The 25,913-nt window shown below is 49.4% G+C and overlaps 1 protein-coding gene across 3 annotated transcripts; it reads left to right on the forward strand.

The window, feature by feature from the left end:
- Nucleotides 1–1,740: 1,740 nt before the first annotated feature.
- Nucleotides 1,741–25,140, forward strand: BRI3BP (BRI3 binding protein). 3 transcript variants are annotated; one of them, XM_023647319.2, is made up of 4 exons: nt 1,750–2,096; nt 9,724–9,826; nt 19,785–19,871; nt 20,297–25,140. In XM_023647319.2, the coding sequence occupies exons 1-4, from the start codon at nt 1,893–1,895 to the stop codon at nt 20,716–20,718; spliced, it is 816 nt and encodes a 271-aa protein (XP_023503087.1). In that variant the 5' UTR covers nt 1,750–1,892; the 3' UTR covers nt 20,719–25,140. The 3 variants fall into 3 exon arrangements, with proteins under 3 accessions (XP_023503089.1, XP_023503087.1, XP_023503088.1); XM_023647320.2 differs by having other exon boundaries at nt 19,788–19,871; XM_023647321.2 differs by lacking the exon at nt 19,785–19,871 and having other exon boundaries at nt 1,741–2,096.
- The last annotated feature ends 773 nt before the right edge of the window (nt 25,141–25,913 follow it).

The following is a 25,913-nucleotide window of genomic DNA, read 5'->3' on the forward strand; positions in this document are numbered from 1 at the left end:
TAAAGTTATATATTAATTTAAAAGAATTTTGGGGGAAAAGTATAATTAGCATATCAAACCTGTATTTCATGTATTTTATTGCTTGGGATAATAGTGATCCACAGTTTCTTTTTAAAATACGCTTATTTAAGTAAAAAAAAACTTTGTTCATTTTTAAATTATTAAGTAGGTAATAGTACATTTTCCTATATTTTCTTCTAAAATACTACATATCAAAGGATTATCTCCAGAAGATGTAAAGAACATTCTATGAAGTAGGAAGAAAAAGACAAATACCCGACAACATGGATCTCACAAATATAATATTGAACAAAAGAAGCCAATCGCAGAAGATCATGCTGTGTGATCCCATTTACATAAAGTTCAAAACCAGGTAAAACGGATCCCCTAAATTTTGGAAGGGGACACAGGGAACCGGAGAGGACAAAGGGAGCCTTTCTGGGAAGCTGGAAATGCTCTGTTTCTCAAGCTGGGTGCTGGGTACCTGTGTGTTCACTTTGTGAAAATTCATAGAGAGGCACCATATGATTTGTGTATTTTTCTGTTCATATGCTATACATTGATTAAAAAGTTTACTTTAAAAAAAGATAATACAAGAAAAATGGTCAGAGGACATGAACAGGCAGTTCACAGAAGAGTAGGTCACATGGCCAAGAAATACATGAAAACTTCACTGGGAATCCGGGAAAAAGTTAAGTTCAAAAATGAGAGATCATTTTTCACCCCGGGGTTGGCAAAAATTAACTTTCATTTTCCTGGTTGTCTCAAAGAACGTGTGGTTAGACTTGGTTGGTTTGATGAGGACCCGAACAAGCCCCTTGCTTTGCGTTTGGTTATTAGGACTCTTAAGTCTTTTAAAACCAGTAATCCCCCCTCCCTTCACTTTTTATGCCATTTACTTATTGAAGAAACTGGGTCGTTTGTCCTGCAGAATGCTTCACATTCTGGATTTGGCTGATTGCTTCTGCTGCTTCTAATTTTTGCCTCCATCCCCCATATTTCCGCTAAACTGTCGGTTTGGTGTAGAGGCCACATCGAGTTGTGGCTCCAAGCGCTTTGGCAAGAATCCATCATAGGTGGCGCTGGTACTTCCTGCTACTAAGATTGGCGGGTCCGAGTCTGGACAACTTGGCCCCTCCATTTTCAAGTTCCCCACCAACTGTCACCTCTTGGTTTCAGTCCCTTGATGATCGTCGCCTGAATTGGTCATTTCATGAAGGGGTGCAAAATGATTTTCTAATTCTCTCGCTCCCTCCTCATTTACTGGCTGGACTTATCTTAAAGGGACTTCCCCTCCTCTACTATCTTGGGACTCTGAAATAGTTTGTTCAGAAAGAGCAGGACGGATGCCTGATTCCTTCCCTTTATTTAAGCATTTCAGAATGAATGAGTGAGCTGGCGCCCTTGCCATCCGCAACGGTGGCTAATTATTGGGTACCATTATAAATATAATGATACATAATATATGTATTTCACGTTTTCCCATCAATTGCAGTCATTATCCTTGCTGAGGCTGTAGCAACTTTTACAGGCATGGGTTGCTTTTTACAGAAAAGTTAAAAATAGAAATTATTTTTTTCAAGGTTCAAAACCCACCAGTTCAGGGAGGGCCTGGCGGGGGCGGGGACACAGAGCAGCCTGAACCGCTGCCGCCCCCTCGGCGGGGTCGCGGGCCGGGTTCCCGCGTCCGGGGGCGGGGCGAGGCGTGGGCAGGGCCGTCGCGCCTTTGCGCGCGGGGCGGGGCAGGTGGCGCAGCGGCGGCGGCGGCGGCGGCAGCGGGCAGAAGCGAGGCGCGCGGCCCGGAGCGCGCCAACGCGGTCCCCGCCGGAGCCGCGGCGTCCGTCCGTGCGCCCCTCACCCCTCTCCCCGAGCCCGAGCCCGCTGGCCGCAGGATGGGCGCGCGCGCCTCGGGCGGGCCCCGGGCCCGGGCTGGGCTCCTGCTGCTTCTGCTGCTGCTCGGGCTGCTGGCCCCCGGCGCGCAGGGGGCAAGGGGCCGCGGCGGCACGGAGAAGAACAGCTACCGCCGCACGGTCAACACCTTCTCGCAGAGCGTCAGCAGCCTGTTCGGCGAGGACAACGTGCGCGCGGCTCAGAAGGTGGGCGCCGGGCCCGCGCCCGCGGTCACCTTGCCCCGGTCGCCGCGCACCTGGCGCCGGGGGCCGGCCTGGGCCACGCGCGGCCTCCGGGGCTGCCGGCCGGCCGGGGCGCTGGAAGAGGGGTGCCCGGGCCGGGGGCGGGGGTGCCCGACCTGCGCCCCGGGGCCTGCTGCCTGCGGCCCCCCGTCCTGCCCGGCCAGCGTCGGGTCTGGGGGCCGGTTGCGGCGCGGGGCCGGGGCGCAGGGCCTCGGGGCGCCCTCTGCTCAGCGCGCGGCGCTTCTCCTTGGACCTTGCCCCCTAGGGCCGCGCGCCCGGGGGCCTCCCCTGGGCTTCGCTGACGCCGGCCGCGCCTCTCATTCATTCATTCAACACGTTTGAATGAGCACCTACTGTGAGCCAGGCACCGTCCGCGCCCAGGGGGCGCCCTGCCCGCCCGCGCCCTCTCCCCGCGCTGCGGCGCTCTCCCCGACAGCCCCGAATTCCGTCTAGCCTCGCACCCGACCCACTTCCCCTGAGCACCTTAGGTCTTCCTCCTTCTGCTTTGAAGATATTTAGGCTGCTTTTTTTTTTTTTTTACTTTGTAAGCAAAGGAAAAGGCAATAATGCACTCTGCTCTGTTGCTTTGGCAACCTGGCACAGTAACCCTCCTAAGCACCTACTGTGTGCTGGGCCTTTCACTGGGAGCGTTCTGTGTACTTTGGAGCTGTTTGGGCACCTGCAGCCCCCTGGGGGTGGTGCTGAGCGCTCAGGAGCAGCGAGGGAGGCTCCCGCCGGCCCTCTGGGGCTGGATGAGACGGGCTTGCCCCTGGGGCAGAAGTCCACAGAGCAGCCGAGAGAGGGGAAGTGAGTGGGGGACAGTTGCCTGTGGGACTGCGGTTTTCTGAGTACAGCTCTTGCCTTCCCTCCTCTTAAGTCTTTTGCTCCGCCCTGGCCCTCGGGTTTTGGAGAGAAGTTGGGTTCAAGTGTGGGCTCTGCCACTTAAGAGCTGGCTGGCTTTAGGCAAGTGGCTTCACTTCTCTGAGCCTCAGTTTTTTAATTCGTTAAATGGGAATAATAATAACATGCCCTTCCTTATGAGGTTGTAATTGTGAGTCGTTGGTGCTTTCCTGGCCCAGAGTAGTGGCTGAATCAGTGTCCATTATTGTTATTGTTATATATCCTGGCCAACGTGCCAACCAGCGTTGCTTAGCCCTGCTGGAAAGGCTTTCAGGGTGAGAGAAAGTTTTCTGGGGCTTGAGATGGATGGAGAAAAAAAGAACATTGAAACCTAAATCAGAGTGGTTGAATAGTCTTACAGGATAAAATGAAAGACAGGTTAATTTGTTCGGACAACTGTAACTTCTGACCACCCTCTCCTATGGGTGTGCGGACGCCTCTCGTGGAGGTTGTGGGTTCTTGGGGGGAGAGAATGCTGTAGGTGGCCAAGGAGGGAGAAAGCCGACCTGGCACCTGAGTGCCAAAAGAGGGCCCTCCAGCCGGCCTGGGCGCGAGGGATGTGAGCGGGTGAGGCCCCGCTTGTGCAGACAGCGTTCAGATAGAACAGAAAGAAGTGTGGCTTCGTGCGGGCTGAGCACAGGCAACGCGTGTCTTAGCAGACACCCAAGATCCACAGACGTGAAATTCAAACTAGATAGGAGGGGCTTAACCTCTGGGTGAGTGTCAATAAGACAGCTGTGTTCTGGCAGAGAATCTGAGCATCTCGAGGCCAGAACTCTCTCTGGGGTAAACCAGGGTTTGTGCCTTGAGTAGAGACGATGATAATTCTAGCTTGTTAATTGCCTAAAATGTCCTAAGTGCTCTTAGAGATAGGGAAACTCATTTGATCCTTGGAACAACCCTATGAGGTAGGTAGTGTTACTGTTTTCATTTTACAAATGGGGAAACTGAGGCACAGAGTGGTGAAGTGACTGGCTCCAGGTCAGGCAGAGCCGGGATTTGAACCCAGGCAGAGTGGGCCTGGAGCCCACACTGGTGCCCTCCCTGGTCTTCCTCATGACCTTTCCCGGCTCCCCTAATCAGTACAGCATCTAGAACGAGGCTGACCTGACATTTTATTTCCTGCAGAGTGTAGCCCAGACCAGCTAGGCTTGGGGGAGATTGTTCTGTTAATCGTAATTAAAGGAAAACTGGGTCTGCTAGCAGCTGGAGTTTTCAGCGCCCCTGGGTTTGCTAATTAGAGCCAGACCTGCTTGGTGGGTTGTGAAGTTTGAGGGTGTTTAAAGAAACACCCCATATTCTGATCTAGGGCTTGTCTAAAATAAACCCACGGCTTTTGTGTTTGGAGCACGGGCCTGGCTGTCCAGCAGACGTGGATTCGAATCCCGGCTCTGCTTCTCGCCAGCTCTCTGACTTTGGGCCAGTTGTCCTATGGTGGACATTTCATGTAAATGGAATCATACAATATGACTGGCTTCTTGTTTTAGTGTAGTGTTTTCAAGGTTCATCCATGTCGTAGCAGGTGTCGGTGCTTCCTTCTCTCTTATGACTTTTTATTTATCCATCAGTTAATAGACATTTGGGTTGTTTCTTCTTCGTGTAAGACTGCTAAGACCATTCCTGTATAAGTTTTCGTGTGAACGTATGTTTTCAATATTTTGAGTATATACCTAGGAGTGGATTTCCTGGGTCATATGGTAACTAACCTTTCAAGGAACCATTGTACAGCTGTACCATTTTGCGTTCCCACCGGCAGTGTGTGAGGGTTCCAGTTCCCCACATCCTTGCCAACGCTTGCTATTGTCTGTCTTTTTGATTGTAGCCGTCCTGGTGGGGCTGAAAAGGTATCTCGCTGTGGTTTTGACTCGCTTGTCTCTTGAAATGTCCTGTAGTGTGTATTGCCTGAGTGTTTCTAGTGGGGCTAGATGGACGGCATGCAATTTCAGCAAGAATTCTACGTCAGGGGTTTTGTGTCCTTGCTCTGGTAGCGCAGTGGTGCACATGGTGTCTTCTTGTCCCTTTCCTTTGACCTTTGGTTGAGGCTCAGCAGACCATCTGCCCTAGAGGTGCCTTTCTCTCCTTCGTGATTTGTTTCGTGGTCTGTCTGTCCGTTCCAGCAGTGTTAGTTCATGTCACCTTTGCACCTCACCGTGTCCCTTAGATGCTTGGGCAGCCTCTGAACTGCAGACGCTCTCACCTGATCTCTGACTTTTTTGTTATATCTGTCCCCCCCATCAAAATTTCTTTTTAACCTAGAATAGTAAAATTAATCCAAAATATATTAGTTCACCTTTGACTATCTCAATCTGCATCTTTAACAAGTAAAAAGTTTGTAAAGTCATGACCACAATACCATGACCACAGCCCCTGACAATTCTTTAGTAACTGACCCGAGTCCATTTTCCGATTTCTCCATCTCAAAATGTCTTTTTACAAAATTGCTTTGTTTGACTTGGGATCCAAACAAAGTCTACACTTGCGCTTAACTGGTAGGTATTTTAAGTCTCTCACCTTTTTAATATCTTTATTTTTTTAGCTCAGTTTTAGATTTATAGAAGATTGAGAATATAGTACAGGGTTCCCCAATACCCTGCACCCGTTTTCCCCTCTCCTTAGCATCTTACGTTTTTATAGTACGTTTGTTACGTTAACGAGCCAGTATGCATACGTCATTATTAGCTAGAGTCCATACTGTATTTAGATGTCCTTGGTTTTTCTCTGATGCCCTTTGTCGGCTCCAGGATCCTCTCCGGGACACCATGTCGCACGCAGTTGTGTCTCCGTAGGCTCCTTTTGCTGTGACGCTTTCTCAGACTTTCCTTGGTTTTGATGACCTGGACGGTTTTCAGGGGGGCTGATCAGGGACACCCCTCTGCTGGGATTGGTCTGCTGGTTTCCTCCTGATGAGACTGTCGTTATGGTTTTGAGAGGAAGAGCACAGAGGTAAAGTGCCGTTGTCATCACATCACGTCAAGGGCACATGCCCTCAACTGATTTCAGTGGCTTTTTGTTTTTACGGCTCCTCCTCTCTCTCCTGCTGTGTTGTTTGCTTCAAGGCCAGGTTACCTGGTGGAGAAGCCGGGCCAGGGGTCCTATAGCTGTCTCCACGTTTGCATTTGGTGGCTGCGTCCTGGTGGTGGTGTCCCCCTCCCTCCACCCCCCATTCCCGTGGACCAGTGAGACCCAGGCCCTGATGGGATTCCACCTGACTTCTGTGACCTGCTTCGGGCTCTGGGCTTCGTTGCAGCCCCTGTCTTGGTCTGCTCGGGCTCCATAACAAAGTACCACCCGTCGGGCAGCCTAAACAACAGGAATTTACTAGAAGTCTGAGATCAACTTGTGGGCAGGGCTGGTTTCTCCTGAGGCCTCTGTCCTTGGCTCGGGGATGGCCGTCTTCTCCCTGTGTCTTCACACAGTCTTCCCTCTGTCCGTGTCTGTGTCCTCATCTCCTTTTCTCATAAGGACACAAGTCCTGTTGGGTTAGGGCCACCCTAATGACCTCATTTTGCCTTAGCGACATCTTTACAGACCCCATCTCCAAATCCAGTCACATTCTGAGGAGCTGGGCGTTTGGGCTTCAGCAAAGGAATTTTGGAGGAACAACTTTGGCCCACGACACCTGCCTGGGGGCTCCTTTGTCTTCACAGACACACACTGGGCCAAGGTGTCCCATTGCAGGAGCCAAAGCAAGCAGTGCCAGCCCTCGGGGCAGAGAGCGAGCTCTCCAGTCCGTGGTGGAGAGGCAGCCGTGGGCCCTGCCTGCCCGTCCTGCCCGGCCAGTTCTTGGTGTCCCGCATCCCTGTGCATGCCTGGAGCCAGGCCTTCCGTGGCTGGGTGGCACTCGGTCCAGAGCAAGTGCCATCGCCCAGCCATCCGCGCCTCTGCCAGAGATGGCCTGAGTGGCTCTAGCGCCCGGGCACCTGCTGGATGCCGCCTGTGCGGAGGTCTCTACCGGGCCTGGGGTCCAGCCCTCTCTGAGCCCCATCTTACAGCTGAGAAAGCCGAGTCCCCCAGGGGTTCATCGGCAGGAGCAGTTTCTGTCCCAAGTAACTGCTTCCTCACCTGCTTTCCAGGGGAGCTGGTGCCGTTTCAAGGCCCGATATCCTTTTCTCACAAAAGCCATGCTGTGTGGCCCTTTCCTTGCCTCCACTGGAACAGATTATAAAGACTGCGTTCCGTCGACCAATGTGCACAAATTGTGTGCACTTTAAAGAATTGTGAGGGTATCAGCAAGATCTCGTAACTCTGTAAAATAGGACGCTATTGGGCAATAAAAAGGAATTAAGGACTGATTCATGCTACAACATGGATGAGCCTTGAAAAATGTTATTTTGAGTGAAAGGGGCCAGGCACAAAAGGTCAGGTACTGTATGGAAAGTCCGGGAAAGGCAAATCCATGGAGACAGAAAGGAGATTAGTGGCTGCCTGGGCTGGAGGAGGAGGGGATGGGCGTGACTGCTGATGGGCGCAAGGCTTCTTTGGGGACGATGAAAATGTTCTAAAATTAGATTATGGTGATGGCTGTACACTCTTGTGAATATGCCAAAAATCACTGAACTGTCCATTTTAAAGACATGAACTTAATATGTCAATAAAGCTCTTTTAAAAAAAGAATTATAGCTAACCCAGTACCAGTGTGCCTTCCACGCTGGTGGAGATGCATTCTCCCCCATCCCCCACCCACCTGCCCCACGAAAGGGGCCGTCTCCTTCTCTCCGACGTGTGCGCTTCCTTCTGGCGTTCTCCACCTAGTCTTTGGTGTTTTTTTTTAACGTGAGCTCTCCCGTTATCTTTTTTACCCTTGCATTTTTTTAAACAGGTATAAAATTATACCTTTATGGAGGTATAATTCACATACCATACAATTCATCCATTTAAAGTGTACAATTCAATGGTTGTTAGTATATTCACAGAGCTGTGCAACCATCACCACAGTCAACGTTAGAACATTTTCATCACCACAAAAAGAAATCCTGTACCTTTTCGCCATCACCCCCTCCCAAGCCCTAAGCAACCGCTAATCTACTTTCTGTCTCAATGGATTTGCCTGTTCTGGACATTTCATACAAATAGAATCATGTAACATGCAGTCTTTTGTTTCTGGCTTCTTTTCCTTAGAATCATGTTTTCAAGGTTCATTGATGTGGAGGCACGCAACAGTACTTCATTCCTTTGTTAGGGCCAAATATTATCCCATTGTATGGATAGGCCAGGCTGTGTTTATCCATTCCTCAGCTGGTGGCCACATGGTCTTTAAATATACAAATCCCTTTAGTGCAATTACCTAAGGCTAAAAGGATGAGGTCCCTGCAGGACACATTGGGGTGAGCGCGCTGTCAGAATATTGGATATCAGTAAGAATGTTGACCGTATGCCAAGTGCTCAAAGTGTTTCACGTGCATATCCTATTTAATGCTCAAATAACCAGATGGGGAGGTGCTATTACCTCCATTTGTTACCTGGAGACTTGGGATGTCTCATATGTAACATACCCGTGGTCACCTAGCTGGTAGTAAGAGGCAGAGCGGGGATTTGAACTCAGGCAGTTGCAGTCCCAGGCTGGTGCACGCTCAGCCAAGCCACAGTCCTGCACGGAGGTTGTTGGCATCCTCTGTTCTCCTGTGATGATTCAGCCCCGCGCCTCCTTTTCCCCTGGAGGAACAATCCAATTTGAAATGCTGTAGCCAGTTCACTTCGAGGCATTTATGCTGCACTTGTCAGCCAGAGGGCACGTGTACGGGGTCCTGTGGCAGCTCCCCCATTCGCTGTAATCACGCAGGTCGGGAACAACATAGATGTCCATCAGGAGGGGATTGGCTCAGCAGCTGCAGGGGTACCATCTTTAAAAAGAATGAGGCGGCTCTGTACAGGCTAAGGTTCAGTAACCACCGAGACAGAGTGTTCCACGAGAAAGTCTGCAGAGCTGTACACATATGCTGCCGTTTGTGAGAAAAACACTTGTCTATGCCATTTTCACCCGGTGCCTGTCAGGGAGGCTAATAAGCGAGTGGTGACCATGGTGTCTCCGAAACGGGATTTGGGTTTCTGGGCAGTGAGACGGGAGGCTTGCATTTCACTGAATTCCCATTTGTAGCTCTGAGTTGTTTACCGTGTGTATAGAGCATCACGGGTTCAAACAAACAGGGTGCAATGAGGCTGCCCCTCGTCTTTATGTCACTCCTGCCTGGTGGTTCTCTGGAATCACCTGGAGAGCGATGCAGCCCTCCGAGGCCCCTTGCAAGTCCTTAAAGCTGGACAGGGGTGGGTCTCCGTCACTTCCATGTGCCCGGGAGATGCTGATATGGGGAGAACGTCTGGGTGAAATAAGTTGGGGGCAGAAACTCCCACCGTTTAAAACTGAGAAATCAGGCAGAGGCCTTGACAAAGGGGGAGCAGGAGGGCTCCAGGAGGAGTGGGAAGCGGGGCGAAGCAGCTTTGCAGAGAGCGCCAGTCTCCTGTGGGTGCCGCTTGGCCTGTGGGAGGGAGGCTTGCCCAGATTTCACTCAGTTCTCGGCCTGCCCACAATTAGCTCTGAGCTCAGGTCCATCCCCTGGGCTCCTCGGCCCTCCTGTGTGGCCTCACCATCAGCCGCCACGTTTTCCCCTTGAAGTATGAACTAACGGGCCTGGCCGGACCGGGAAGAAGGGAGCGCTGGCCGAGGCGGGAGTGACCGTTCACTTGTTTCTTGCAGTTCCTGACCAGGCTGACTGAGAGGTTCGTGCTGGGAGTGGACATGTGTGTGGAGACGCTGTGGAAAGTCTGGACTGAGCTCCTGGACGTTCTCGGCCTTGATGGTAGGTGTGTGGGGGGCATCCATTGAAGGTGCCGATTTATTCGAGTGGTTCCCAAAGTGAGGAACAGGCACCCACCCGGGGTGGCACAGGAAAAGACTTGGGGAGGCTGAGTGAGGATACAAATAACCGTCTTTTATTGTAATAGTTGCATATAAAAATGGCCCATCAAAGCTGGGAGTCAGAGATGCTGCTTAGGCTCAGGCGCGAGTCTGCCCCCAGGCAAACCACAGGCCCCAGAGCCGGAGTTCTCTCTCTGGCTTGTTGGGATCCTGGAGAAACTACTCCAGTTCTTTAGGCAGAAGGGGATCTAATCCAGAGGACCAGGCTCTCAGAGCATCATCAGGAGGGCTGAAGGAGCCACGTGTGACCCCCAGGGCACTGCCCACCTGGGCTGCCAGGGGTTGCTGCCCTGCTTAAGGAATCAGGAGGCTGCCGCTGGACCCCTCGACTTCAAGGACGCGGCCCTGGTCCAGGCTCCGCCTCTCTCTCCAGGAAGTCTGCGCGGGCCTCCTGTGCCAGCCCCCCAAGACCAAGCCCAGGGTTGGCGAATCGCTGGGAGAGTCAGCCCGCAGTGGTGCTCGTGGGCCTTATTACAGCTAAAGGACACAAACCACAGTCAGCAAGGAGAAGGCGCAGGGGGTGGAGGCAGGCTCAGGCTTCCAGAGCCCTCCCGGGGACTCGCATGGGACACGCTTAATCCCCCAGCAACAAGTGTGACACCATGTGTGAAGTGTCGTCTACCAGGGAAGCCCATTGGAGACTCAGCGCCCAGTGCGTTGATTGGGGTTGCGGTGGCCCTCTGCCTGAATTCACCCACCCGAATCCCAGACTCCCCAAGGAGGGCAGGTGGTCAGCCTGCACCACATTGTCTGTACAGACAGTCTGGGCGCCGTGCGTCCCGCTTATCAGGGAGTAGAGGGCACCCCGCCTCCAGTGTGTGGTTTTTTTTCCTCACTACCAAGCAATGAACTCACTTCTCCTCCAGCACTGACCAGGTGCCCACAAATTGAACTCAGTTCTCAGTTCTGCCTGGAGAATGCGTCGGGTCCCATAGGTCAAGGGCTCTGTCCCACTTCAGATGCCAATTGCAAGTCCAGCTTGTCACCTGTGCCTCAGACCAACCAGCTATAAATCGGAGGTTCCTGTGACCCCCTCCTTGGGTTCAGTTAATTTGCTAGAGCGGCTCACAGAAGTCGGGAAACCAGCCTACTTGCTAGATTACTGGTCTATGACAAAGACTATAACTCAGGACCAGCCAGATGGAGGAGACACATGGGGCAAGGTCTGCGGGAAGGGGCTCGGGGCTTCCACGTTCCCTAGTTCACCAACCTGGGAACCTCTCTGAACCCCATCCTTTTGGGTTTTTATGGAGGCCTCGTTACATGGGCACGACCCGGTTGGCCATTGGCGATGGATTCAACCTCCAGGCCCTCTCCCTCCCCAGAGGTCCGGGGTGGGGGGACGGGAAGTTCCAGCCCTCTAATCACGTGGTCGGTTCCCCTGGCATCCAGCTCCCATCCTGTGGTTGTCTAGGAGCTGTCCAAAAGTCACTGCATTAACGTAAGCTCAGGTGTGGTTGAAAGGGGCTTGTTCTGAGTTCTCAAGACCCCTCGATGGCTCACAGCAATGGGGAAGTCCCAAGGGTTTTGGGAGCTCTGTGCCAGGAACGGGGACGGAGACCAAATATATGTTTCTTATTATGGATCACATCAGACTTCAGAAATCCTAGTTCCCAGATGCCGGCCAAGGGCCCTCCTTGCCAGCAGGGCCTCCTGGAGAGCTCAGCCTCAGGCCCCACGTTAACTCCTGCGTACACACCTCCTGACTCGGCTTCCTCTCCTGCCCACTGTGGTCCCTTCTCAACAAATCAGCCAATGAGATTTCTTTTAAAAACATACTTCGGGGGGCCGGCCCAGTGGCCTCCATCCCATTCTTGGACATGCCCTCTAGTCCCTTAGGTGTTCCCTGCGGGGGGCAATTCCCCAGCCCTTTGCCTGCTCTGGTCTTTCCCATCCTGGGTCTCTGGTACATGCCGCCTCCTGCAAGGGGCCCATCCTGATTACCCCATGTAAAGGGAACTCGTTGTCTGTTCTCACACTGCCCATTCCTTCTCTTTATGGCACTTGTCAGCTGTACCATCCCGTATATGTGTGTGTGTGTGTGTGTGTGTGTGTGTGTATGTGCTCTCCCCTCTGGCATCTCAGCTCCTGTGGGTGGGGTCTCCTCTGGGCTGTGCCCTCAACCCCGGCTCTGTCCCGGCACAAAGCGGCCCATCGTTAATGCGAGCTGGAGGGCTGCTGGCCCTGCTGCTTCGCTGCTGCTGTGAGTTGACTTGTGTCCTCCCGAAAGCGCGGTACCTGTGCACGTGGCCTTATTTGGGAAGAGAGTCTTTGCAGATGTCATCAAGTCACGATGAGGTCATCCTGGGTTAGGGTGGCTCCCCAATCCAGTATGTGGTGAACTGCAGGAAGGGGGAAATTTGGACCCCGGCCCACAGAGACGCACAGGGAGAAGACGGCCACGTGACGATGGAGACTGAGATGGGCGAGTGCAGCCGGGAGCCCGCAGGAGCTGAGGAGGCAGGAGGGACCTCCCCTAGAGCCTGCGGAGGGAGCGCAGCCCTGCCCACGCCTTGCTTTCAGACTCTCGTCTCCAGAACTGTGAGAGAAGACATTCCTCTTGTTTTAAGCTGCCAAGCCCATCGTCGTATGTCACAGCGGCCCCAGGAAGGTAACAGAGCTCCAATTACGTGCAAAATCTCTCGGAGTTCTCCTGTCGGCCCTTGACATTCCCCCCTTACTGATCGGAGACCAGGGCATGAGGTTGAGGCCCTGGCCCAAAGCTGCACAGGTTGGGGCGCCCTGGTCCACACCTGCTGTCGTCCCCCTCAGCCACTCAGAGCCGTCACCAGCCTTGAAGCCTTGAGTTCAACCTCTGAGAGGCCTTAGGCCAGCGCCGGGCACCGTGCCGCTCAGATGAAGGACAGGAGGCAGCCGCATGGCCGTGTGAGAAGATGCTGTGCAGCCCGCAGCCCCTAGGGCCGGTGAGGGCCCCTCTGGGACGCAGGCTGAGTCAACACATAACCCAGATGCAGCAACTGCGTGCAATCCCACTTGAAGTCCCTAGTCACCGCCTGCCCGGATTGCTGAACTCTCAGTCTTTCCACCTCTGACCAGTGAGCCTGGAGAAACAAAGCTGATTGCGAGAGATTGCGTGCAGCTCGGGATGAAGAACTATGAGCAGACAGCCTTCTAATCCCGTGGGAGAGGACCAGGGCGGAGCCAGGAGGTCGTGAACGCTGGCATTCGTGATGAGTGCAGCTGACGCATACCTCAGGTGAAGAGCTCGCTTCCATGGTATCGTTTCCCCTTCTATTTGATGCACAAGCTGCAAGCATCCGAAGGCCTTTGGAATTTGTGTCTTATGCTTAGAAGCTTGAGTGTGTGAAAGGCTTTACAGGAAACCGTATTCCAAGTTGGATATTCTGGTAGAAAGTGTTTCCCTGAGCACAATCCTCTAATTTCCTCCTTTGGAAGTTTTTAGGGTTAAAATGGAGACTCTCTAGAAAAAGGAACCCTCATACACTGTTGGTGGGAATGCAAACTGGTACAGCCACTATGGAAAACAGTATGGAGATTCCTCAAAAAGTTAAAAAGAGAAATACCCTATGACCCAGCCATCCCGTTACTGGGTATCTATCCTAAGAACCTGAAATCAGAAATCCCAAGAGTCCCTTGCACCCCTATGTTCATTGCAGCATTATTTACAATAGCCAGACGTGGAACCAACCTACATGCCCAGAAACTGATGATTGGACAAAGAAGATATGGTATATATACACAATGGAATACTACTCAGCCATAAAAAAAGACAAAATTGGCCCATTCGCAGCAACGTGGATGAACCTCGAGGGTATTATGTTAAGCGAAATAAGCCAGTCAGAGAAAGACGAACTCTATATGACTCCACTCATAGGTGGAAGTTAACATATTGACAAGGAGATCTGATCAGTGGTTACCAGGGAAAAGGGGGGGGTGGGGGGAGGGCACAAAGGGGGAAGAGGTGTACCCACAACATGACTAACAAAAATGTACAACTGAAATCTCACAAGGTTGTAATCTGTCATAACATTAATTAAAAAAAAAAATTGGATAGCCTTATGCAAAAAAAAAAAAAGGAGACTCCCTAGTCTGGAACAGTCTGATAAAACTCGAACGCCAGCCACACGTGTGATGTTCAGTGTTCTGGTTGCCACATTAAAAACGTAAAAAGAAATGGGTGAAATTAATTTTAATAAGGTATTTTGGTTAACCTACTAAATGGAAAATATTGTCATCTCAACTTGTGATCAGTATGAAAAATGATTAACGCGGTGTCTTACGTTCTGGGGGGTCTTGTCTCCCAGATCCAGTCTGTATCTGACACAGTGCATCTCAGTTCAGACTTGCCACATTTCCGGTGCTTGGTGGCCACATGTGGCCTGCGGTGTCTGTAAAGGACCGCACAGTTTTTGCCCACCCCAGATCTGCTGGCTCAGGACCCTTTTCCGGGAAATAGAGCATTTGTCCAGGAGTTGAAAGGATGGATTTCAGTCGCCCATCTTCCTCAAGTTCTTTACTTTCTCTGAAGCCTCTGAGGCCACTTCCAACAAAATGGGACCCTGGGCAAGTCCCACTCTGTGCCTGTGTCCTCATGTGGAAAATGCTAGAATCCCCTCATCACAGCATGAGGATCAAATGACAATTCATGGAGATCGGTCAGAACAGTGCCTGGCCCACGGTAAACGCCTTGTGAAGGGGCTTTGCTCCAAAAAGTCAGTCATCGTGCAGGTCGGGAGCCCGCCCCGTCTCGATTCTCTGCCGGGAGGGCCGGCTGTGTCCAGCTGCACCTGCTTTCCCCTGTCTGCCCGTGGGGACGCTACAGATGTGTGGTGACATAAACCCTGGCCCAGCTGAGAAGCACGTCTGCCACCAGAAGGCTTACTTTTCTCTGAGTGGTACCTATTATGGTACCGAATTCATTTGTTGAAGTCCTAATTCCCAGCACCTCAGAATGTGGCCTTATTTGGAACCAGGGGCGTTGCCGATGTAATTAGTAAGATGAGGTCCTGCTGGAGTAGGGTGGACTCTAAATCCTGTATGACTCGGGACCTCATAAGAAGGGGAAATTTGGACCCAGAGGCACGCCCGGGGAGACAGCCATGTGAGGATGAAGGCGGAGGTCAGGGTGATGCTTCTCTGAGTCAAGAACACCAAAGATGGCCAGCAAATAGCAGAAGCTGGGGAGAGGCCTGGAACAGATTCTCCCTCAGTCTCGGAAGGGACGAACCCTGCCAACACCTCAGTCTCCAATTCTAACCTCCAGGACGGGAGGGAATGGATTCCTGCTGTTTAAAACACTCAGCTTGAGGTGCTTGTTGGCAGCCCCAGGAAGGTAACGCAGTACGCTTTGCCGGAAGGCAGGACAGCCAGTGTTGCCTGTGTTCTCTTTAGGACTTTTAGGGCCTGTGGGGAGCAAGGTTGCTTCTTCCCACACTCCTTTGATTGAGATGGCAGTTTTGACTTCCACCGTCGGATTGTGGAGCAGGTTAGCACTCTCATCTCCAGGCCAGGATTTCCTCAGGTGGCCTCGCACCTGCTGCTCACCTGTCTTAGCCCCTTGGCAGCAGGTAGTACATGTTATGTGGCCATGCACATAGAGTCTGTTCCAATGGTTCTCAAAGTCTGCTCTGAGGAACCCAGGGGTGCCGAGGCCCTCTCGGGAACTGTGAGGTCCTCCTCTTTCCAACCTTGTGTTTCCATGGGGCCAGGCAGTCACACGTGCTTCAATACTTTTTAATATCCTTTATGTGGTGATGATATTTTGAATATATTGGGTTAAATGAAATATCTTAACATTAATTTTCCCTGTTTCACTTGCCTTTTTAATGTGAGTACTAGAACATTTTAAATGACGTATGTGGCCCAAATTTGCAGCTGGCATTCTGTTTCTGTGAATTCAAAAACAGATCTGGGGGCTGGCCCCATAGAGAAGCAGTTAAGTTCCTGTGCTCCGCTTTGATGGCCCAGGGTTTCACTGGTTCAGATCCCAGGTGTGGACCTAGCACCACTCATCAGGCCAAGCTGAGGCGGCGTCCACACAGCAGAGCCAGAAGGACCCACAACTAGAAGATACAACTGTGTACTGGGGGGCTTTGGGGAGGAGAAGAAGAAGAAGAAGAAAAAGAAGAGTGGCAACAGATGTTAGCCCCGGTGCCAATCTTTAAAAACTAAAAAAACAGGTCTGAGAATCCAGCTCTCCTAACAAGCTAGATATTAAAGAGATTTGCAAAAACTGCAAAGCAACACCACCGTTCTCACTGTGTTTTTTTCATATTGTTTTGGAAAAGTTATTTTTCATAAAAAATATATTTTGTGTGTTAACTGTAATGGGTTCAGTGTTATTTTTAAATGAATACTACTTGAAAATTATAAACAGCTTGCGTCTTCTACTCAGTTTTGCTGTGAACCTAAAACTGCTCTGAAAAATAAAGTATTTTTTTAAAAAGTAGGGAGCGGGGCCGGCCCCGTGGCTGAGTGGTTAAGTTCGCGTGCTCCGCTGCAGGTGGCCCAGGGTTTTACCGGTTCGAATCCCGGGCGCGGACATGGCACTGCTCATGAAACCACGCTCGAATCCTGGGCGCAGACATGGCACTGCTCATCAAACCACGCTGAGGCAGCGTCCCACATGCCACAACTAGAAGCACCCACAACTAAGAATATACAACTATGTACCGGGGGGGCTTTGGGGAGAAAAAGGAAAAAAATAAAATCTTTAAAAAAAGTAGTGATTAAGAAAGATCAGCCTGAAAGTATGAGGTGTCTCAAAGTACGAAGTCACAATGAATTTTTTTGTTGAGGGTATTAGATATTAGTTTTAGTTTCTAATGTGATAAATACAAAAAGATAGAAACCATCTAAGTGAAAGCTCCTGGGGGTCCTGAGACCAAAAGGTCTGCCTTAGCCCCATCTTCTGCAGGGGCTCAGTGTAAAATCAGCCCCAAAGTCAAAACCGCATTCGGTCAGAATGCTCCCGACGCCTCTGGGAGGCAGTGAAGGAGTGTGGCCCCCCGACTTTCGGGGGGTCCTGGGTGACCCTGAGCCCTCAGCCCTGGGCAACGTTGCTGTTTATGAGGTTGGGCCCCAGATGAGGTGGCACCCTGTGCACCACAGTCTGCTCTGCTTGGGGGTTGCGGGGGGTGTGAGATGTTCACACTCAATGCATTTAGAGACTTGAAATGCCCCAGGTTCCAGTCATCCCATCTCGTACTTGCTCTGGGTCCACACTGACCCCCTCCAAGTCGCCACATCCCGCTTCACCCCAGGCTCCCGCCTCCCCCCGGGGAAAGACCTGATTGTGCATCAGCCAGCGGGGCTGAAAGCGAGGCCCTGAGAGCAGCCGCAGCAGCTGTGACATCCCGGGAGCTGGTGAGAGGTGCACATTCCTGGGCCCACCGCAGACCTAGGGAATGGCGTGTCCTGGGCTGGGCCCGGCTGCCTGTGTCCCGAGCCTTCCAGGGGCTGCGGATGCACTCGCTGAGGGGAGGACCTGCTGTGTAAGCTAAGACACACGGGATGTAGCTCCCCTTGAACGTGGCAAACGACACCCCGAGAAAGCAACCAGACGTCCCACAGTGTAGGACCTTCTGCGAAAAAACCCATCTTCAGAAAGTCGCCGTCACGGGACTCTTCTAGATTACCCCATATTCGTGGACTGGAAGAATTAATATTGTTAAAATGTCCGTAGTACCCAAAGCAATCTATAGATTCAATGCAAACCATATCAAGATTCCATTGGCATTTGTTACAGAAATAGAAAAAACAATCCTAAAATTTATATAGAACCACAAAAGAGCCCGAATAGCCAAAGGAACCCTGAGAAAGAAGAACAAAGTGGGAGACGTCACGCTACCTGATTTTAAACTATATTATAAAGCTATAGTAATCAGAACAGTACAGTCCTGGCATAGAAACAGACACAGGCCAATGGAACAGAATCGAGAGCCCGGAAGTAAACCCCTGCATATATGGGCGGCTAATATCTGGTAAGAGAGCCGAGAATACTCAAAGGAGAAAAGACAGTCTCTTCAATAAATAATACTGGGGAAATTGTATATTTTCATGTAAAAGAGTGACACTGGACCCCCATCTTACACTACTCAACAATGAACTAAAAATAGATTAAAGACTTGAACCAAAGACCTGGAACCATAAAACTCCTAGAAGAAAACATAGGCAGTAAGCTCTTTGACAGTGGTCTTGGTGATGATCTTTTGGATTTGAGACCAAAAGCAAAGGCATCAAAAGCGAAAATAAAGAAGTGGAATTAGATCAAACTAAAAAGCTTCTGCACAGCAAAAGAAACCATCACAAAATGAAAAGACAACCTACAGAATGGGAAAAATATTTGCAAGGCGTATATCTGATAAGGGCTTAATATCCAAAATATGTAAAGAACTCATACAACTCAATAGCAAAAAACCAAATAATCCAATTACATAATGGGCAGAGGACCTGAGTAGACATTTTTCCAAAGAAGATATATGAATGGCCAACAGGTATGTGAAAAGATGCTCACGGTCAGTAATCATTAGGGAAATGCAAATCCAAATCACAATGACATATCACCTCATACCTGTTTAGAATGGCCGTCATAAACAGACAAGAGACAACAGTGATGGTGAGGATGTGGAGAAAAGGGAACCCTCCTGCACTCTTGGTGGGAATGTAAATTGGTGCAGCCGCTATGGAAAACAGTATGGAGGTTGCTCAAAAAATTAAAAATAGAACTACCATATGATCCAGCAATTCCACTGCTGGGAATATATCCAAAGGAAAACAAAACGCTATATGGGATATAGTGTATAAGATATAGTACAAGAGACATCTGCACCCATGTTCATAGCAGTATTATCTACAATATCCAAGACATGGAAACAACCCAAGTGTCCATCAATGGATGAATGGGTAAAGAAGATGTGCCATAGATAATGTGCAATGGAATACTATTCAGCCATAAAAAAATGGGAATCCTACCATTTACAACAACATGGACCTTGAGGGCATTATGCTAAGTGAAATAAGTCAGACAGAGAAAGGCAAATACTGAATAACCTCACTTACATGTGGAACCTAAAAAACAAACCAACCCAAGCTCGTAGAAAAAGCAATCCCATTTGTTGTTATGGGGGGTGGGGCGGGGGAACTGGAGGAAGGTGGTTGAAAGGTACAAACTTCCATCGATAAGATAAAAAAGTCCCGGGGATGTAACGTACAACACAATAACTGTAGTTCACACTGTTGTATGATTTATAGGAAAGTTGTTAAGAGTAGATCCTGAGAGTTCTCATCAGAAGGAAAAAAAAAGATTCTTTTCTTTTTTTGTTGTTTCTGTGTGAGATGATGATTGTTAACAACTTATTGTGGTAATCATTTCGCAGGATAAGTCAAATCATTATGCTGTACACCTTCAACTTGCACAGTGCTATATGTCAATTATATCTCAATAAAACTGGAAAAAAGATGCATGCTGAAGTACGACGTGGGCATCTTGGAAGTGGTTTGGTAAAAAAGTATGTGACTAGAGAGATGAAGCCAGATATGGCAAGGTGTTAATTGGTAAACCTAGGTGGTTTCAATAGAAGTATTTATTTTACCGTTCTTTTAACTTTTCTGTTGAAAATTTTCTTAAGTCGGGCACAGAGAAGACGCAAGTCCTCCTTTTCACTTCACTCTTAAGATGGAGCTTCATGTGTGCGTACCAGTCATGGTTAGGTTTGGCTGTGAGTAACAGGGACCCAAAATCACAGCAGCTTAAACAAGATGGAAGCTTGTTTCTCTTTTGTGAAAGTTCACAGGTAGGTGGCTTTGTGGCACATAGTCCTCAGGACCGAGGCGCCTTCCATCTTATTGCTCCCCAGTAGGTGACTTCCCTTCCCTCATGGCCCAAGACGGCTGCTTGCATTCCAGCTATCGAATCCACATTTCAGCAGGCAGAAGAAGAAGAGGTAAAGGGCACATTCTTGCTACTTTTAGGTCCCCCTTGAAGCCACCACAAAACACTTCTGCTTACCTCTCCTTGACCAAAGCTTAGTCGTGTATAGCTGCAAGGGAGGCTGGGAAATGCCTTTATCCTAGGCAGCCATGTGGCCAGCCTGAAATGACGTTTGTTACTATGGAAGACAAGAAGGAAGGAAATTGAAAGACAGTGTGCAGGCTCTCCCCAGCCATGAAAGGTGTTTGAAAGCTGTGGTCATGGCAGGCCGTCTTATCGAGTTGCCCTGCTTCTCATAAGACTTAGTCTGTGGGTTAATGAGGCAGTTACAAAAGCCCAGCCAGTGAGCAGAGGGGCCCAAAAGAGAGCTGCTCTCTCTTTTGTAGAGAAACCCCGACTCCCTGTAATCCGTTGCTGTCCCTCTTTTCTGTTCTGCAGTCTCGAACCTGTCCCAGTATTTCAGCCCAGCCTCCGTGGCCAACAGCCCGGCCCGGGCCCTCCTCCTGGTCGGCGTCGTCCTCCTGGCCTACTGGTTCTTGTCTCTGACCCTGGGCTTCACCTTCAGCGTCCTGCACATGGTGTTCGGCCGCTTCTTCTGGGTCGTGCGGGTCATCCTGTTTTCCATGTCGTGCGTGTACATCCTGCACAAGTACGAGGGCGAGCCGGAGAACGCCGTGCTGCCGCTCTGCTTCGTGGTGGCCGTCTACTTCATGACCGGGCCCATGGGCTTCTACTGGCGCAGCAGCCCCAGCGGCCCCAGCGTGGAGGAGAAACTGGAGCATCTGGAAAACCAGGTCCGGCTGCTCAACATCCGCCTCAACAGAGTGTTGGAGACTCTGGACCGCTCCAACGGCAAGTGACAATCAGCCAGCCGGCCGCGTCCCATCGTGCCAGCGCCCTCTCTCAGAAAGCAAAAAAGAAGAAGAAAAAAAAGAACACCAAACCCTAAACAATCTTAATAAACATACCTGAGCAAGAGGGAGGCGCTCTGTGAGGGTATTTCCGGCCACATGTCGACTCCCAGGATGCGTTCCAAGAGGAGTGACGAGAGCGTTTATGTAGAACTACCCGCCAAGTGTCATTAGTGGAGAAGATATTTTTTAAACAAAGGTTATAAACCATATAAGCTGTACAGTCAGAGAAGTTTATCTGTGCATAGAGCATAAAAGTTAATTTTTTCAAGCATTTAAATACATCTTTTGTAAGGTTTTTTAATAAAGGCAGATCGAGTCAAGTTTATTAAAACTTCACATTGAGGGGAAGAACCGTGCTAATTCGACGTTTTAGGGAAGTTTCCATGCTGGCGTTTGTTTTCACGGCATAGGGATTGGTGGGTGAGGTCTGTGTGCGTTATTTTCATTTTCCAAAACTGTGAGCTTCATTTCAGCTTCCTTTTGGTGGATGTCGACTTAGCTGAGTGTTGTCGCTTGTGAATGTGGACGGTTGTGCCTCGAGGATAAACCTAAGCATCCTTTGGACCCTAGCGATCCCAGCCAAGCCCCCATCAATTATATTATTAGATGAAGAAATCATTATTTGTAGAAAACCTGATATTTTTTTCCCCTTCTGTACTTTGATGTTTTAACCTCAACATCTTGTAGAGGAAAGTTCAAGGACCTGGCAAATGTCTTTGGGGTTTGAAGCCAAGAGCTGTACTGGCTGAGCATCGAGGCTCGCTCGGGAATCATTTGATGTCCTCGTTCTGCCGTTTGCCAGCTAGGCTGCTATAGGAAGGATCTGCTCTCGAGGGTTTTTTGTGTGTTTCATTTGGTTTTCGGTTGACTCAGGACCTTAGAAGGAAAACACACCGTAGCAGCTAATAATATTTTCAAGTCTGTTGCTGCTTATAAAGCATTCTCAGGAACCATAAGCAGGAATCAACAAGCTTTGGAGAAAATCTGGATTGTTTTTCCTCAAATTTTTACAATACACGTGTGAGTTGCTTTTTGTCTGAAGACTGTGGTGTCCTTGTCTTCCGTGGTCTCGGGGCAGAGGAGAGGTACGTGCAGGGCAGACAGCTGTGGGCTCCTGGTTGGGGGAGCTTTGCCAGGCTTGGATCTGGGGCTGGTGGAAAGCCCCCTTTTGGGATTCCCCAAGTGTGTTGTTATGCACCAGGAGCACAGGGCAAGGAGGAGAAGCCGCAGCTTTTGCACAACCCAGTTTTGCAGGCTGCCAGTCGAGGCTGTCTCGAGTCCTTTGCTGCCCCTGGACGTGCCCTGGCCAGCCCCTCAAGAGCCCCTGTACGCTGATTTCCAGAGACCCCGCCAGATTGGGTAGAACCAACACCTTAGGGTCCACGTATCGTTTTGGAGAAAACTCAGCTGTCTGCCAACTTCTCTGCGGTGTTTCTGTGAACTTTTATTTTTGGTTGCAAGTATCTGGAAAACAAAAGCAGGTGTTTCTGAGGATGTGTGAGACTTCTATTTTTAAGGTGCACGTAATGGGACCCAAACTCTCCTGTGTTTGTTTCACCTCCTGAAATGCATACGTGTTCTCCAGGATGTGCTTGGGGAAATCTTTATCCAAGGGCATCTGAGCCCTGTGCTTTCTGGGTTGGAACCGTTCTGGTTTTGTCATCGAGATACTTATAGATGAAGCCATTTTAGCACAGGGTCTAAATAAGTCCAAGGAGGTCGTCTTTGCCCTCCTTCCTTTTGCTCATTTGGCTTTTGTGTGTTTGGCACGTGTAAGGTACTAAAACCTTGCTTTGCGGACGTTGGCCAGGGGAAAGTTGCCGTTCTCCGCACAAAGCTTTTAAATGTTAAACCATCAGTGTGGTCTGGGTTTACTGTCCACTCCCTTCCCCTCCTCCCTCACCCTCGAAACTCGAAGGGCACGGTGCTCTCCTGAGATCTAGACAGGAAACCACGTTAACGGCAGTCACTCGAGGGAGCAGGTGTGTATCTGGGCGCTGGTGGGTTGAGACCACAAGCACCAACTGAAAACTGCTGTTGAGAATATGCACCGTTTTACCGAATTCGCGAAGTGTGGGCTCTGGAGCCAATTTTACAGTTTGCTACACTCAAGTGAAAAATGTCCTGATTTTTCGTGAAAGAACCTGCAGTTAATTAGGAGTCTCACTTCAGGGGAGAACATTATTTGAAATTCTGGTAGAAATCCTAGATGGAAGGTCTGAATAACTTGCTTTTTAATGCATAAATTTGACTTTTGTTCAGGCATATTCTTAACCCTGAATAGTTGGGCGTTTTTTTTTTCTCCATTCTGTGGAAGGGCACGTGGCCTCCCCCGCCTGCCCCATCTCTTTCTTTTTTCTCTCTTTTGTACGTGGAAAAATGTATTTTTGTACCATATCTCATACCTTGAAGAGAAACGTTTTTTGTATCTTCAGGGCTGTAGAGTATCTTAGTGCAACTCTTCCTTCAATGTGACATAAAAACACCCTGACGGAAACTGCTGTGGGTCTGTGATAACGGCGTTTCTTAGCTTAAAGTTGGTCAGTGTTAATTTCCCACACTTCAGTGTCACGGTCAATCCTAAGAACTGAAAATGGTCCAGAAAAGAAAAAGGACCAACTCTCTCTAAACTGCTGGAGCTGTGTGGCTCTTTTGGAGCCGATGTTTAGAGTGACCTCTTCCTGGACATGCTAGCAAAGATGCTTTCGTGGTGCATAACCCGTCCATATGTATGTTTTCCAATACCAGTGAGCATTTCCTGCCTTCTGGGGTTTTTTTTGCTTCACGTTTCAGTGACACCCCATATCTTTTCTGGGAACAAAGTGCAGCCACAGAATTTCTGCAAAGCTGCTTTGTGCCTGTGGGGTCTTAAACTTCTAAAGGTGACTGAGTGACAGCACGGAGAGGTTAAAGCCATTGGAAGAAGGTTTTTAATGCGGTTCCACAAAGATGACAGACACAGCGTGCCACGCAGGGCCACACGAAGCCTGTCCCACGCAGGGTCAGGAAGCAGAGAGGGGACCTGGGACTATGATTTGTGACTGGTGGTGGGCAGGGACTGGGTTGGGACATCCCCTACTGGGTGCTAAGTGTAAACGTGCAGGTCCAGGTCAGTGGTTGGGAAGATTATAAGGTGACTTCTGCACATGCACAGGGGTGGCTTGTGGGGCAGATGTAAATTTCCCACTTTGGTCTTGAGTGTGGCCTGGGGTTGAGCGGTCGTGGAGAGGTTAGGGAGGATGTGTCGGATTCCAAAGCAGAATCTAAAACGTGGTCCATCCGCCTCGTCCCTAGTGGGAAGCCTGAATTGCGGCGTTTCCGCCCGCTGCTTAAGATGCTTTGGATGAAGGCCGCCTGCCTGACAAGTTGGCACCTGCTGACTTCTCCCTGGTGGGTTTTGCACTGGCTGACTTAACCAAAGAGCCAGCTCTCGACATCTAGTTAGCTCGGTTAAAAGGAGTTCTAAGGCCCTAAGGTGTCAATCCCCTCTCCCACCTTTTTTTAAAAATAATACATCACCATTCGGCAAAGTTTTTGTTTATGGCCATTTGAGTCATGGGACTTTGCTCCTCGCTTGTGAATAACAGAATTATATATTTTTGGCAGGACCTAACACAGTACCCTTAACATTAATATTGGACACCCATCAGTATGATGTATAGGACCTGGAATAAACCAGCTTTGTTCAGCACACTGAATTCTGCGCTTTGCTCCTCAACGATTCCTTGGTGTGTCGGTGCCCCAGGACCAGTTTTTCCCTCGTGGTGGCACCAAAAGCTGATCATCATTTGCATCGTCTACTGAAAACCTGTGGCAGCTAGTGGTGTTATTGACCATATGTTCTGATATCTTTCTGCAGATTTAAAGGTTTTATTGTAGTGTCAATTTAATATCCGCATGTGTGTTAAATCTCTGAATACCGTGTAATTAAATTGATTTCTTGTCATGGTGATGGTGATTCGCGCACACTTAAAATCCAGCGAAGCAATTATTTCCCTCCTCTTAACTGGAAGTCATGTGTGAGGTATGGTAGCCTTATCAACGCTGTATTCACGATTCAATTCATATTTTGTGTATCTGGTTATAAATTTTATATAGCATTTAATTTGACACTTAATATAAACCCATTTGATTTAAATATAGTGGTGTGTGTGTGTATGTGGTGTGTGTACTCTTCAGTCCCAGGAGCCTTGGGAAAATGATTGTACAAATATCATATATAGACAAAAATGTATAAGGCTTATTTTTTTTTGAAAAGCAGTACATTCATTTCTCTTATTTATTAAATCACTGGCTTTGGTGTTACGTAGAGATATTTGTAGACTGATTTCAGAACAGAATTAAAATATTGTGAAAATTACAGCTTAATAAGTGTTTATTGTAATTTCATTGTACAGACTTCCTAAATATATTTTATCACTTCCGGCCAAATATTTCTGGAGTTTTGCCAATTTTGACATGTAACAGTGATTCTATGATTCTATTCCCCAATCTCATACAGTCTTGAATTTAAGTGTTCAAATGGGGGCAGGGTTGCCAGAGAAAATACAGGACACCTGGTTAAATTTGAGTTTCAGATAAACAATAAGTATTTGAGTGTGTGTGTGCTTTTTTTCTTTTTTGAGGAAGATTAGCCCTGAGCTAACATCCGCTGCCAATCCTCCTCTTTTTGCTGAGGAAGATCACCCTCCCTGAGCTAACATCCATGCCGGATGTTATATGTGGGACGCCTGCCACAACATGGCTTGACAAATGGTGCGTAGGTCTGCACCCGGGATCCGAACCGAGAACCCGGGCCGCCGAAGTGGAAGGTGTGAACTTAACAGCTGCACCACCGGGCCGGCCTCAACAGCAAATACTTTTTTAATATAAGTATGTCCCATGAAATATTTAGGACTTATACCAAAAAGAAATATTTGTCGCTCATCTGAAATTCAAATTCAAGCAGGTGTCCTGTATTCGTTTGCTAATTTAGGCAATCTCACAGGGCCTTGCAACTGAGTACACCTCTCTGGCCCACCCTGATGCTTTCATGGGTGCTAAAAATTATTTCCTTAGGAAACATTCAGGAACAAATGTAGCAGGAGAACAGTGAAGTGAAATACACTTAGGACCCAAGAGTACAGCTCCTGGGCATATAT

Source organism: Equus caballus, chromosome 8, assembly GCF_041296265.1.
Source record: "Equus caballus isolate H_3958 breed thoroughbred chromosome 8, TB-T2T, whole genome shotgun sequence".
In the NCBI taxonomy this organism is placed as follows: Eukaryota; Metazoa; Chordata; class Mammalia; order Perissodactyla; family Equidae; genus Equus; species Equus caballus.